Source organism: Pteropus vampyrus, unplaced genomic scaffold (genome assembly GCF_000151845.1).
Source record: "Pteropus vampyrus isolate Shadow unplaced genomic scaffold, Pvam_2.0 Scaffold40, whole genome shotgun sequence".
In the NCBI taxonomy this organism is placed as follows: Eukaryota; Metazoa; Chordata; class Mammalia; order Chiroptera; family Pteropodidae; genus Pteropus; species Pteropus vampyrus.
The window spans coordinates 6,838,703-6,850,877 of NW_011888821.1; the positions used below are offsets into that span (position 1 = coordinate 6,838,703).

Sequence of the window (12,175 nt, forward strand, 5' to 3'; positions counted from 1 at the left end):
TGGTAGACTGTCCAAGGATCAGTCTCAAAGCTGGTGGACAAGAAGCTATGGCCAGTTTTCCAGGAAACTCATTTTCACAGCCCTGTTTCACTAGAGTGCAAAGAATTATTCAGGAACAGTTTTTCTTTTTAAACGAGATATACTTAAGGACATCTGTCTCCTACTTTGATGGATCTCAAGCCATACCTCGCACCACATACAAAGATGAACTCAAAATGGATTGTATACCTAAGAATAAAATCCCAAACTATAAAACTTCTGGAAGAAAACAAAGGAGAAAATCTTTGCAATCTTGAGTCAGGCAAAGATTTCTTAGATATGACACCAAAGGCATAATCCAAGGGAAAAAAAAATGATAAATTGGATTTCATTAAAATTTAAAACTGCTGCTATTTAAAAATACTGTTAAGAGAATGAAAAGATGAGTACTAGACCTATCAGGGTAATGATTCTGTAAGTTACATAAATGTCTAATTACTATGTTGTACACCTGAAACTAATATATTGTATGACAACTGCAATTGAAAAATATATTTTTTTTAAATGGAGAAATAACAGAACTCTGTAAAGCACCCAGAAGATATTTAAAAAGAGAGAGAAAAATAAAAGTTTTTTAAAGCACAGTCTGGAAAAATTTGCAAAACACCCAGAAGAATCTGTATCCAGAATATATACAGAACTCTAAAAACCTAATAAGAAGGAAATGAACAACCCAAAGAAAAAAATGGGCAAAAGATTTGAACAGACATTTTAACAAAGATGAGATTTGGGTGGCAGATAATCACGTAAAGATATACCTAACATTATTAGTCATTAGGGAAATTCAAATCAAAGCTGTAATGAGATACCACTATACACCCATCAGAATGGCTAAAAAGGACAATACCAATACTTGTCAATGTGCAGGGCCACTGGAACCCCTACCCTGCTGGCAGGAATGCAAAATAGTGTAGCCACTTTGGAAAACAGTGTGCCGGTGTCTTATAAAGTTAAATATGCATTTACAATATGACCCAGTAATTCCACTCCTAGGTATTTACCCAAAAGAAACGAAAACTTAAGTTCATACAAAAACCTGCAACCAAATGCTTAGAGCAGCTTGGCTCTTAGTTGCTGAAAACTGGTAACAGTCTAAATGCCAACTGGCAAAATGGACGAATAAACAGCAATCTATCCATAAAACAGAATACCACTCAGCAATAAGAAAGAATGGATCACTGATGCATACACCACCATAAATGAATCTCAAATGCATTATGCTTAAGACTCAAAAAGTTACCTATTGTATGATTCCATTTATATGACATTCTGAAAAAGGCAAAATTACAGTGATAGAAAGCTGACCAGTGGTTGCCAGGATCCCGGGGGAGGGGGAGGGACTGACTACAAAGGGGCAGGAGGGAATCTTCGGGAGTGATAAAACTGTTCTATATCTAGATCACGGTGATGGTTCTGTGACCACACACATTTGTCAAAACTCATCGAATTGTACACCTAAAAGTGGTAACTTTCATTGAACATAAATTATATCTTAACAAAACTTTTCCTGGAAAAGATATTAGGAACGTTGTTTAAAAAATCCAATAAAGTTTTAACAGAAAATATGCTGATAATTAAAATTATTTGGCCAAGAATTTTTCATATGGAGAAAAAACAGGATACTAAATTGCATAGAGTATGATGCTAATGATATATAAAAATGATAGGCAGAGTAAAACACTAATTGAGTATCAATAACTATGGGATTTTGTTTTCTTCTATTTTTCTTCATTTTACGTTTTCATAGTGAGCACATTATTTTTATTAACCAAAACAACAAAAGAAACTAAAATGTGGCAAACGCAATAGGTTATTGTTTCTGCTTATTTACCTTTGAACTAACTAGAGTGAAAAGGGAAAAACTTAGAGGTAAGACATCTCTCTCCCCTCAGGTGAATCCAAAACTGTCTAAAAAACTACACAGTACACTGGCAATTTGCCACTGTGTAATTTTCTAGAGTGGAATTCTGTATACAGAAAGATCTTTTGGGTGCCATATAAAAGTTTTTGACTAGGAAGTGCTCCAAAGGGCCTGGTAATGGGGTAGTTGCCCACACCCAGCAGGCAGAGCTCCCCTGCTGGCTTATGGGGGCCCCAGAGGGCTGCCAGGTAGAACGGGGAGAGTACAAAAAAGCACTGAGCATACTGCCCCACAGAGCAGCACAGCACACACCCCATGTGCCACGTTCAGGCTGGAAACTACGTTTTAACTGAATAATTACAAAGCTCCTTGTGAGGTCACTGACTTCCTAGCCTGGTCGCTCAGGTGATCGGCAGCAACACCCAAAGATCTTGTTTCTGACTCTAAGGAGACCTGTACCAACACGTGGAGACTGCGGCTCTAAGTAGATTCAAAACTTTTATATTGTGACCCTAAGGATCTGAGCTTGAAAAGTTCAGCAGATTAGTCAAGACTCCAATAAAATCCATGGTTCTTCGCAAACACTTCAAGGTCTAATGTGTTGTGTTGTAAATGCAAGAGGGAGAAAGACTTGGGGCAACCTCTCTATTACATGACAAGAGTCAACAGGAACAGACCCTCTCCTGGCACTCCCTGGGGGGAACACTGTCTAATGGGGCGCTGATGGACCCTCCGGCAACTAGACAGTCTGTCAGCACCCTGAGAGGGGCCAGTTTGCACAGCCCGTGATTTCCGGAAGAGGTGACGGGGGTGAGGCCGAGGCTGGGGCTTCTCCGGACACTGGGAACACGTCCCGGAGACAGCTTACTCCAGCATAAATGGTACACGGAACAGTTTTCTTTTATGTAACCACCAAGAATGTACCTTGAATTCCTCAGAGGAAAAGTAGACAGCACTACTCATCATAATAAATATTAAAGGGAGAGGACTTACATTATACACTTACTTCCTGAAAAGGACAGAAACAACAATGGGTAAGAGAAAAATGCTAAGTATATAATATGTACATGAAATTGAAGCCCCAAAGGGGAGTGGTCGCTTGGATTTTTATCATATGACTTCATCATTTGAAAATCCAGGTTAACAGCTGCTGTAAATAGTCTCCTTGTACAGAATCCTTTGCTTCCTCTAAAGTTTGGATCAATTACACACTGCAGAGAGGTGCAATGGGTAAGCTCTGGATCAGATAGCTCCCCCAACCCAGCAAACTATCTATATTTGACTTTGTAAGTTTATAACTCTTTGAGACTCAGTTTCCTCTATAAATTGAAAATATTATCTATACCTTATTGGGTTTTGATAAGGACTAGATAAGGTAAAAAAGGATATCATGGCACAACGTCTGTTATATAACATAAACTCAATAAATGGTAATTTAGCACATTTTGTTATCTGGGAAGAGGGAGTCTAGTACTTAACACTTTGTGTACCTGAGATACTAAAATGTATAAGTAAGAAAAATGACAGTTTCGGGTGGGATTTATTAAGCATCAATTGTCCCAAGATTGCTACACAGTACAAGATATTCTATGGTCCTACTTTTTAGCTACTTTCTCTTTGGAAAAGAGAAAATTCCCTACAAATGAAGTACTTACTGTCTTTTACGTTCTTCACGCCCTCACTGACAGTGCTGGGGACCCAGCACACCTCTGTAAAGCCTCTGAGTACCTGTCAGGATACTGTCCCCAGCAGGAGAGCTCAGACGTGACACCCTAGAACCTGTCTCTGTAGGACAGACTTTCCCACACTGTAGGAAACACTCTAAGGCAGTTCCAGCCCACACCCAGGCCAACCCCTCCCAGCTCCTGGTACACTCAGCCTCTGCAATTTGACTGCAGACCCTTCACAAGGGCTGAACTCTGTCCTCTGACTCACAGGATCTATAAAGTAACCGAGCAGGCAGAGATGGTTTTCTCAACAGGTTCAGCATCTGACTGCTTGACCTACATCCTGCTAATCCTATTAGGACTAAAGGCTTACAATAAGCCAGCTGAAAGGATTCATTAAACATCTACCCTTCGAAAGTCCTGCTCAGTGAGTGGTGCTCCAGAAGAAAGCTTAATTCTCTCAAATTCTTTGATTCAATTAAAATTTGCAAGATTTTTTTCTCTTTTTAGCAGGACTGACAATGAAGTAAAAAAATCTATCATTTTTTTAGCTCACATCTTGTGGCAGTGACAGCTTTACTGTCAATGGGAGAGAAAACTATTTTAATGACGGTATTATAAATTCAAAACCCCAAATAACTCATATAAAGTTTTCACTTAAAACCATGAAAGTTATAAAAGGAGCTAATCTATTAATGCAGTCTATTATTAGGTATTTTAATTTTAATACCTTTAAGATTATGCTGAGATAGAAGGGAAAAAACCTGAAATCTTGTCCCTGAGAAGTAACAGATAAACCGAAAAATTCAAGAGAAGAGATATGAAAGAAAAAAAAAAGGAGAGCCCCCCAGACACACACATCAAATCATGCTCAGAGTGATCTCTAAAAGTCACGCTAACATTTAATATTTAACATTTGTCAGGAAGGTACAACTGGCAGCGGTAGCAAGGCATCACAGATGAAGACTAAGTATGCTACAGATTAAAAACATCTCCAATACTTATTTCAGGGAAAGAAAGGGAGGCAAGTAAAGGGAGACACTCTGATTCAAGGAGACAGTTCAAATATACAATTCAGGCTTCAAACGAGAGTTGAAGTTTTCAGTTGAAGTTAGGAGTCAGCATTCTGTACAAAAACATACATAACATTTTGCGGCTTCTTTGATTTCATTAATATCAGTGAGACGCAGAAAACGTCTACAGTCAGACGGGGCCACATGCAAAAAAAGGAATTAACTGAAACACAGTGAGATCCTAGGTTGGGCATGAATCAAGTTCCACGGCTTTACTACCTTTCTTTGATTTGGCTGTCGGTTCTAAGCAGAGTAACTGACTGTCAGGATGGGGGGGATAAAGGAGAGGAACAATGGCAGCTAGGTCTGTGGCTCTCTTATCCTGAGCAGACAGTATAGAACTGTGCCTACCAGAACCAGCTTTCTTATAGGGCAGAATTAAGGGCTCTGTGCCCTTGGGTAAGTCAGGTCATCTTTTAGGCCTCTGGTTTTGTTTTTTCTTTTTCACTGTAAAACAGCCCATGATGACTACCTCAGATTTAAATGAAAGAATTTCTGTTAAGCATTAAGTGTCGTGCTGGATCCTTAGCAAGCACTCAGTCAGCAGCAGCTGTAATTATTGTCACCCTGACGGCTGCTTGACCAGGTTATGATCAGATCTGAGGAGCAAACCCCCTCCTCCCTCACACTCTGGCCCTGTAGAGCCCGATCTGCAGGAAGGGCTGAGTTAGGCCACGGACCCTCATGCCTGGGTGACAGGATGTGGGATTTGGCGTCACACGGGCTGGGGCTCACCTTCGGGGTCTACTTCTTACTACCCACGTGGACCTGTACATGTCTCGACACCTCCCTGAGCCCCCAGACACTTGCATCACGAAAACAAGGAGGGAATTCCCTATGTCAGACCTGTTGTGAGAATGAAACTCAATAAGGAGAGAAAAGATTCCTACTACAGCTTCTAGCACATAGTAAGCCCTCAACATGTGCTAATTTCCTGTTTCCTTTGCTCCTTATATAATTCTGCTTATGAGAGAAATCCAGGACTGCCTGGATTTTGCTGGGAACAGTGAAAACTCTGCTACTGAAAATAACATGTGTAGGAGTAGGCCTCTGTGCACATTTAAATATACATTTAAAATACAGAGGCTACTTTAAACACATCAGCAAAACCTCTCAGCCATGGGGGAGCGAGAAGACCCCACAATGGACTAACCACCTTTACCAGGAGCACCTCCGCCCCCCACTTTCGTCCCCAATATCAAGCCTTACTTTATCAAGAGCCAGGGCTTTTAAGGGACTTCTCCAATTCAATGAAATTGGTCCTAAAATAATCTGGTCCCATAGAAGGTTATATGGGCTTTGCCACCAACTGAAGCCCTGCTATAATTTCTCCCCCAAAATAAGAGTTTCTAGAGCACTGAGGAGTACACGAGTCCAGAACTTTAGAAAGAGCCGATACAAACCTGCCGGAGGAAAGTCCTTCTTCATTCTTTTAAATTTCTTGGCCTTTTTCCTTCCCTCTGAGGGTGATTCTGCACAGGAATCAGTCTGCTCAAGCTCAGGGTCAGAAAACTCGCCCGATACTCTGGACTCCAAGCCAGCTTCTGCTTGACTGGGACTCAGCTTTCTCTTCCCTACTGTGCTGGTGGCTGTAAGACTGAAATACAAACAGTGGAACAACAGAAAGGTGTTAAGGTAACAAGAAGACTAGGCTATAAAATTATTTTGATACTCTTAAATCTATTAACATTTAACTAGCAATCAACAACAGGGGCAGCTGCTGTGAGAGTTAAGACTTTATTATAAGCTAAAGTGTAAATTTCCCCATGACAAGCTCATTTAGAAGAACATTCTACATTATGCTTGTGTAAACATATACAAATCTAAGCTGTTCTTACTACCTAAAAGAACAAATTTTTAAAGGAAATTCCCGGTCTCTATTTCGGTAGAACTACTGTAACAAAATAATAATCTTGATTACCTTAAATCAGAAGCTAGCATTGTTACCTTCATTACTACATAATGGATACACAGCAGAACAGAAGAAACTTGAGTCTGTCAGTTATCACACTGCTCATGCATTTGAATACACTTACAGGGCATACTCCACCTTCCTATAATTCTCTTCTATTCCAGAAAGGTGACTTGCCAAATTTATAACTAAACCTGGCTTCATTTTTAAATCTTTATAGGATTTGACATGTTGAATTAAATCAGATTATATGTCCCAATTTTTCCTTAAGAAAATATGTTCCCTGAAATATAACTTGATAAAAACAGAGACCACATGGCCAATGTGGGTCCTATCTCTTCTAAATGGGTCTTATAAATAGATTTTTGTTATTACAGCCCCCAAGTTATGAAAAGCATAAAAAAATCAAGTCATTACAAGAGGCCATGCAAGTCTATTTAAGCCTTCCCTAGGAAGTGAATACTTTAAAATGTTACATGTAAAAACCTCTGGCTACTCAATTATTCAACCATCATCAAAAGATGCTAGATCTGGGGAGACAGTTTGATAAAGAGTAGGATATCTGCATGGTCTCACAGACTTGACACCCCGAGAAGGACACAACATCACTTACACAGTATTTTGGTCAGAACTGTACAATCTGTTCTCATGAAGAAAAGGCAGACAAACCACATGAAAAATATTTTATTGAAAAAAAAAAGGTGGGGGCTGGTGTTCTTCAATAACGTCATTGTCATAAAAAAGACAAAAGAAACATGAAAGATATAACACATTACATGGACTAGATCTTGGACTGGAGGGGGAAAAGCTATAAAAATAATATTGGATCAAATAATAAAACTGAGATATAAACAATAAAATATTAGATCAATGTGAAATTACTGAAGTTGATAACTACTATAGTTGGGTAAAAGAATATCCTTAATTAGAGTATCTAGAGACCATGAGGTATTAACTCCCTCTCATATGGTTAAGAAAAAAATAATGCTATTGGTGGGGTGAGGGTGGCAGGGAGATGAAGAGAAAAAGAGGAGGGAAAGAGAAATCAAAACTGTCTGTGTGTATAGTAAGTCCTCACTTAATGTTGTCAATAGATCCCACGACTTTATGTAAAATGAAGTATAAAGAAACCAGTTTTACCATAGGCTAATTGATATAAACAAAAGTTAAGTTCCAGACAGCAGCGCATTGACATTATAGCAAAACAACACTGAACAAAATAATGAGGACCTACAGAAAGGGAGGGGGAAGGGAAGAAGAGAGAGCATGTGCACACAAAGCAAAAATCAAATGGAGCAAAACGTTAACAACAGATGAATCTGGATAAAGAGCGTACGTGGGTGATCTCAGTAATATTTGTGTGACTTTTGTAAACTTTGAAATTATTTCCAAATTAAAAGCAAAAATAAAAAAATAATTGAGAAGCATGACATGTTATTGAATATCTTCTGATACCTGCTGTGACACAATCCAAGACTGATTGAGGGAGGCTCATTCCCTCATTAACCAGCATGCCAACTACTTAATTTAATAAGTGCCTCCCTCGGCCACCTCCAAACAGCCTCCAGTCCTACCCATTTTATTCCTGTCTGCCACCAGTCCAGGTCCTTCCTCACCTACTGCCACTATGGACTCTGCTTATCTTAACCCAGACTCAAAACAGGATCCTGGTTGGCCCATATCTCCCTCTCCTCCTCTTTCTAGTCTCCTTTCCCCTTCAAATCCATTCCTTCCAATGCTGCCAAACTTCTTCCAAAGCAGAGACTTGGTCAAGATGTTCCCAGCTCAAAACTTTCCACGGCTCTCCACAACCTAAATTTACTGCTTGGCACAGCACCCAGGATCCTCTGACATCGGGGTCCTAATCTGCTGTTCTAGCCTTACCTTCCACTAGGCAGTCGAGCTGCAAAGACAATATACATTTATTTCAATGAAGTCCCATTACGTGTACTTTCCCATTTATCCATCAGCCCCTGAACACCCTACATTAACCCGTTTCACGCTGCTGTTTGTGCTAAGACACTACCGCCCATCTCTTCTTGCGCAAACACCACCAGACTCAAGAATGTTCCCCAATTCTTCTGCCTAGTGTTCCTCTCCTTCCATGTGTCTGATAATACTGTCTGTCACAAGGGGCCTTTAAGTCATCCATCCTAACTATTTATAATAAACAAAAACTGGGAACAGTGCAGACGTCTATCAACAGGAGAATGGAAAAAACTATGGTACATGCAGACAATAAAATAAAATTTTGCATTTAACAATAAGGAACTGCTGATATTTATAAAACCATGGATGAATCTCAAAAACATTCTAAGTGAATAAAGCGTTGACATAAAAGAATGGGTAGAGGAGTATGCTTTTGTCAAATATTAGGTGGACATTCTACAAACATGGGGATTGACTGCTTTAACTTTAGCATTAACTGCAAATAAAGATGTTGCAGGCATTTGCTGGCATATATTTTGATCCTAATCAGAAGTTACTGTGGTATTTTGCCCAACTATGCCCACAAATCTGTCAAGTTCCTCTCCACCACCGTCTTAGTCTACCATACTTCAGAGACTTATGCTAGTATATTGCCTCTGGAAAGTTCTTGTTTTTATATAACTTTTAAGTTTACAAAGCATTTTCATTAACATTTTCTCACGTAATTTAAAACATATTTCTGAGTTCCTAAACTGTAGTTTCTGCTCTCAGATAAGAATCCTTTGCTTTCCTAGGAAAGACTATTGTTTAGTGGACATCCTGCCTGCGAAAGCCTCAGATATGTCTGAAATTAATACATTTCATATGTTTGTATATGTCTATAATATCCACACCAACACAAAATCTTCTCAACTATCACTCTAATAAAAATAAAAGCTACAACTACATCCCATGTAGCTTAACTAAAGCAGTTTTGAATTAAAAACAGATTTTATCATACACTGAAAACCAAATATAGTTAAGTACTTACTGCCTTTAAATTTAATTCTTTATACATTTTTAAGGTATGGTTGCTTGTGGCGTGTATGTGTATTATGTACAGACATTCTCAACACATGTATGTTGATAAGACACTCCTTTACAGATTGATTTCAAAGGTCAAAAGTCAAAATTAGAATCAGAAAAAACAACCTCCCATTAGTGTGAGCTCATTTTGTATGCAAAATCATAATGCATGAAGTAAGCTATTTTATAATGAATGTGAAGAGCACATTTAAATCCACTGAAGAAATGGTGACTAATTAAAAAATAAAATGTTACAGACACAATTTGGTATGTCAAAACTTAACATTAAATCTTGATTATTATTTATATGAGAGATGCAAATGATAAGCCATCCTGGTTATAATGACTATTAGGTCAAACTTAGAATTTTGCTGTAAGGCATAATGAACAATGCTGTAACTATACACTAATTCTGCAAGATTCTCCATTAACTTCTTCCTTTTAGGAGAAAAAATGTTTGCTAATAGAAAGGTCACATTCACAAACTCCTTCTGTAAAACCACAAAACTCTGGCTGCCCCATAAAATTTCTCCTCTATTTTATTTTAAATTAGAGTATTATTTACATTCAATGAAATTCACTCGTTTCAAGTGTACAGTTTGGTTAATTTGGGGAATTGTATATAACCATGTAAACACTACAATAATTAAGATGTAGAACAGTTTGCTCTCTCTGAAAAGATTTCTTGAGCCACTTTGCATTCCATCTCCTTCCCAGCGACCACTGATCTGCTTGGAGTTCCTACAGTTTTGCTTTTTTCTACAAGCTCATATGAATGAAATCATACACATTTAGTCTTTTGTGTTTGACTATCGCTTAGCATAATACTCTGAGAACGAACCACACAGCCAGAAGTATTGGTATTTCATTTCTCTTGTTACTGAGTAGCATTCTTTCATGGTATGGCTATACCACAAGTCATTTATTCATTTACCAGTTGATGGACAGTTAGGCTGCTTCCAATTTTTTGCTATTGTAAATAATAATACTATGAACATTTGTAGAAGGGCTTTTCTTTTTTTTCTAAATCGTGGTAAAATACATGTAACGTAAAAATTAACTATCTTAACCATTTTAAAGTGTACAGTTCAGCTATTAAGTACATTTCTATTGTGCAACCATCACCACCATCCATCTCTAAACTCTTTTCATCTTGCAAAACTGAAACTCTATGCTCATTAAACACTAACTCCTCAATTTCCTCTCCCCCTAACCACTGGCCACCACTATTCTACTTTCTGTCTCTATGAGTTTGACTATTCTAGGTACCTAATATAAGTGGTATCATACAGTATTTGTCATTTTGTGAATGGCTCATTTCCCTAGCATAACGTAAAGCAGTTCATCCATGTGTCAGAATTTCTTTCCTTTTTAAGGCTGAATAATATTCCAATGTATAGAGATACATATTTTGTCATCCCATTCATCTGTCAATAGACAGTAGGGTTGCTTGGCCACTGTGAATAATGCTTGGCCACTGTGAATAATGCTGCTATGAACATGGGTGTACAGGTGTCTGTTGGGGAGGAAGAAATTTTCTACCCTTCTAGGTTCTTTAGGCTGGTCTAATAATTAAACTGACAAGAGACAAAGTAACAAGAGAAAATGACCAAATTTAATCACATACCTACATATGGGAACCTCACATAAACAAGAGTGTCAGAGACCCCACATACATGAGAGGTTCAGAGACAAAAAGGTAAAATAAGGTATATATGGCATCCTGAGCCAAAAAACGAGGTAAGGTGCCTGAGGCTTCAGAGGGGAGGAAGGCAATTCACAGGATGATAACAACGGATGATCAGTATTCAGAAGTTTGCCTTGCCCTATAGATAGGTCATAAAAAGTTATTTCTGGTGATAACTCATTATGGGCAAGGCCTCAATTTAAATTCTTTAAGGAAGAGGTAAAGTTTTTCTTGGGCTTGCAAGGTCTTGATTGTCTTCAGCTCAAAATAATCTACATGCCGACGTAGCACATCTTCAGGAGGCCTGTTCTGAAGCCCTTCATATCTCTTCAAGACCCTGCTTTCAATTCTTTTGGTTACTGACCAAGAAAGAAGGAGAACTGTTGGAATTGTATGGTAAATCTATTTTTACTTTTTTGAGGCCCCATGATACTATTTGCCACAGCAGCTGTACCATTTTACATTCCCACCGGCAGTGCACAAAGTTCCAATTTCTCCACATCTTGCTAACACTTTTTTGTTTGACAGTAGCCATTTTAATGTGCATGAGGTGATATCTCACTGTGGTCTTGATTTGCATTTCCCTACTGATTAGTGACACTGAGAATCTTTCCATGTGCTTTTTAGTCATTTGTATATGGCCATTCTTCTTTGGAGAAACATCTATAAAAGTTCTTTGCCCATTTTTTAATCAGGTTGTTTGTTTTGTTGTAGTTGAGTTTTATGAGTTCTCTATATACTCTACATATTAGTTCTTTATCAGATATACGATTTAAAAATGTTTTCTCCCATTCTGTGGGATGCCTTTTCACTCTGTAGATAGTGTCTTCTGATGCACGAAACTTTTTAATTTTCATGAAGTCCAATTTGTCTATTTTCTATTTTGTTACCTGTGCCTTTGATGTCATATCCAAGAAATCAACGCCAAATGCAATGTTGTGA

General features: G+C 38.3%; 1 protein-coding gene across 3 annotated transcripts in view; it reads right to left on the bottom strand.

Moving 5' to 3' along the window:
* Nucleotides 1-12,175, bottom strand: part of PARN (poly(A)-specific ribonuclease) — a 139,191-nt gene that overhangs the window by 2,777 nt on the left and 124,239 nt on the right. For all 3 annotated transcript variants that reach the window (XM_011358390.2, XM_023529642.1, XM_023529643.1), the window contains one exon: nt 6,044-6,237. In XM_011358390.2, coding sequence (XP_011356692.1) covers nt 6,044-6,237 — 194 coding nt within the window. The remainder of the gene's footprint in view (nt 1-6,043; nt 6,238-12,175) is intronic.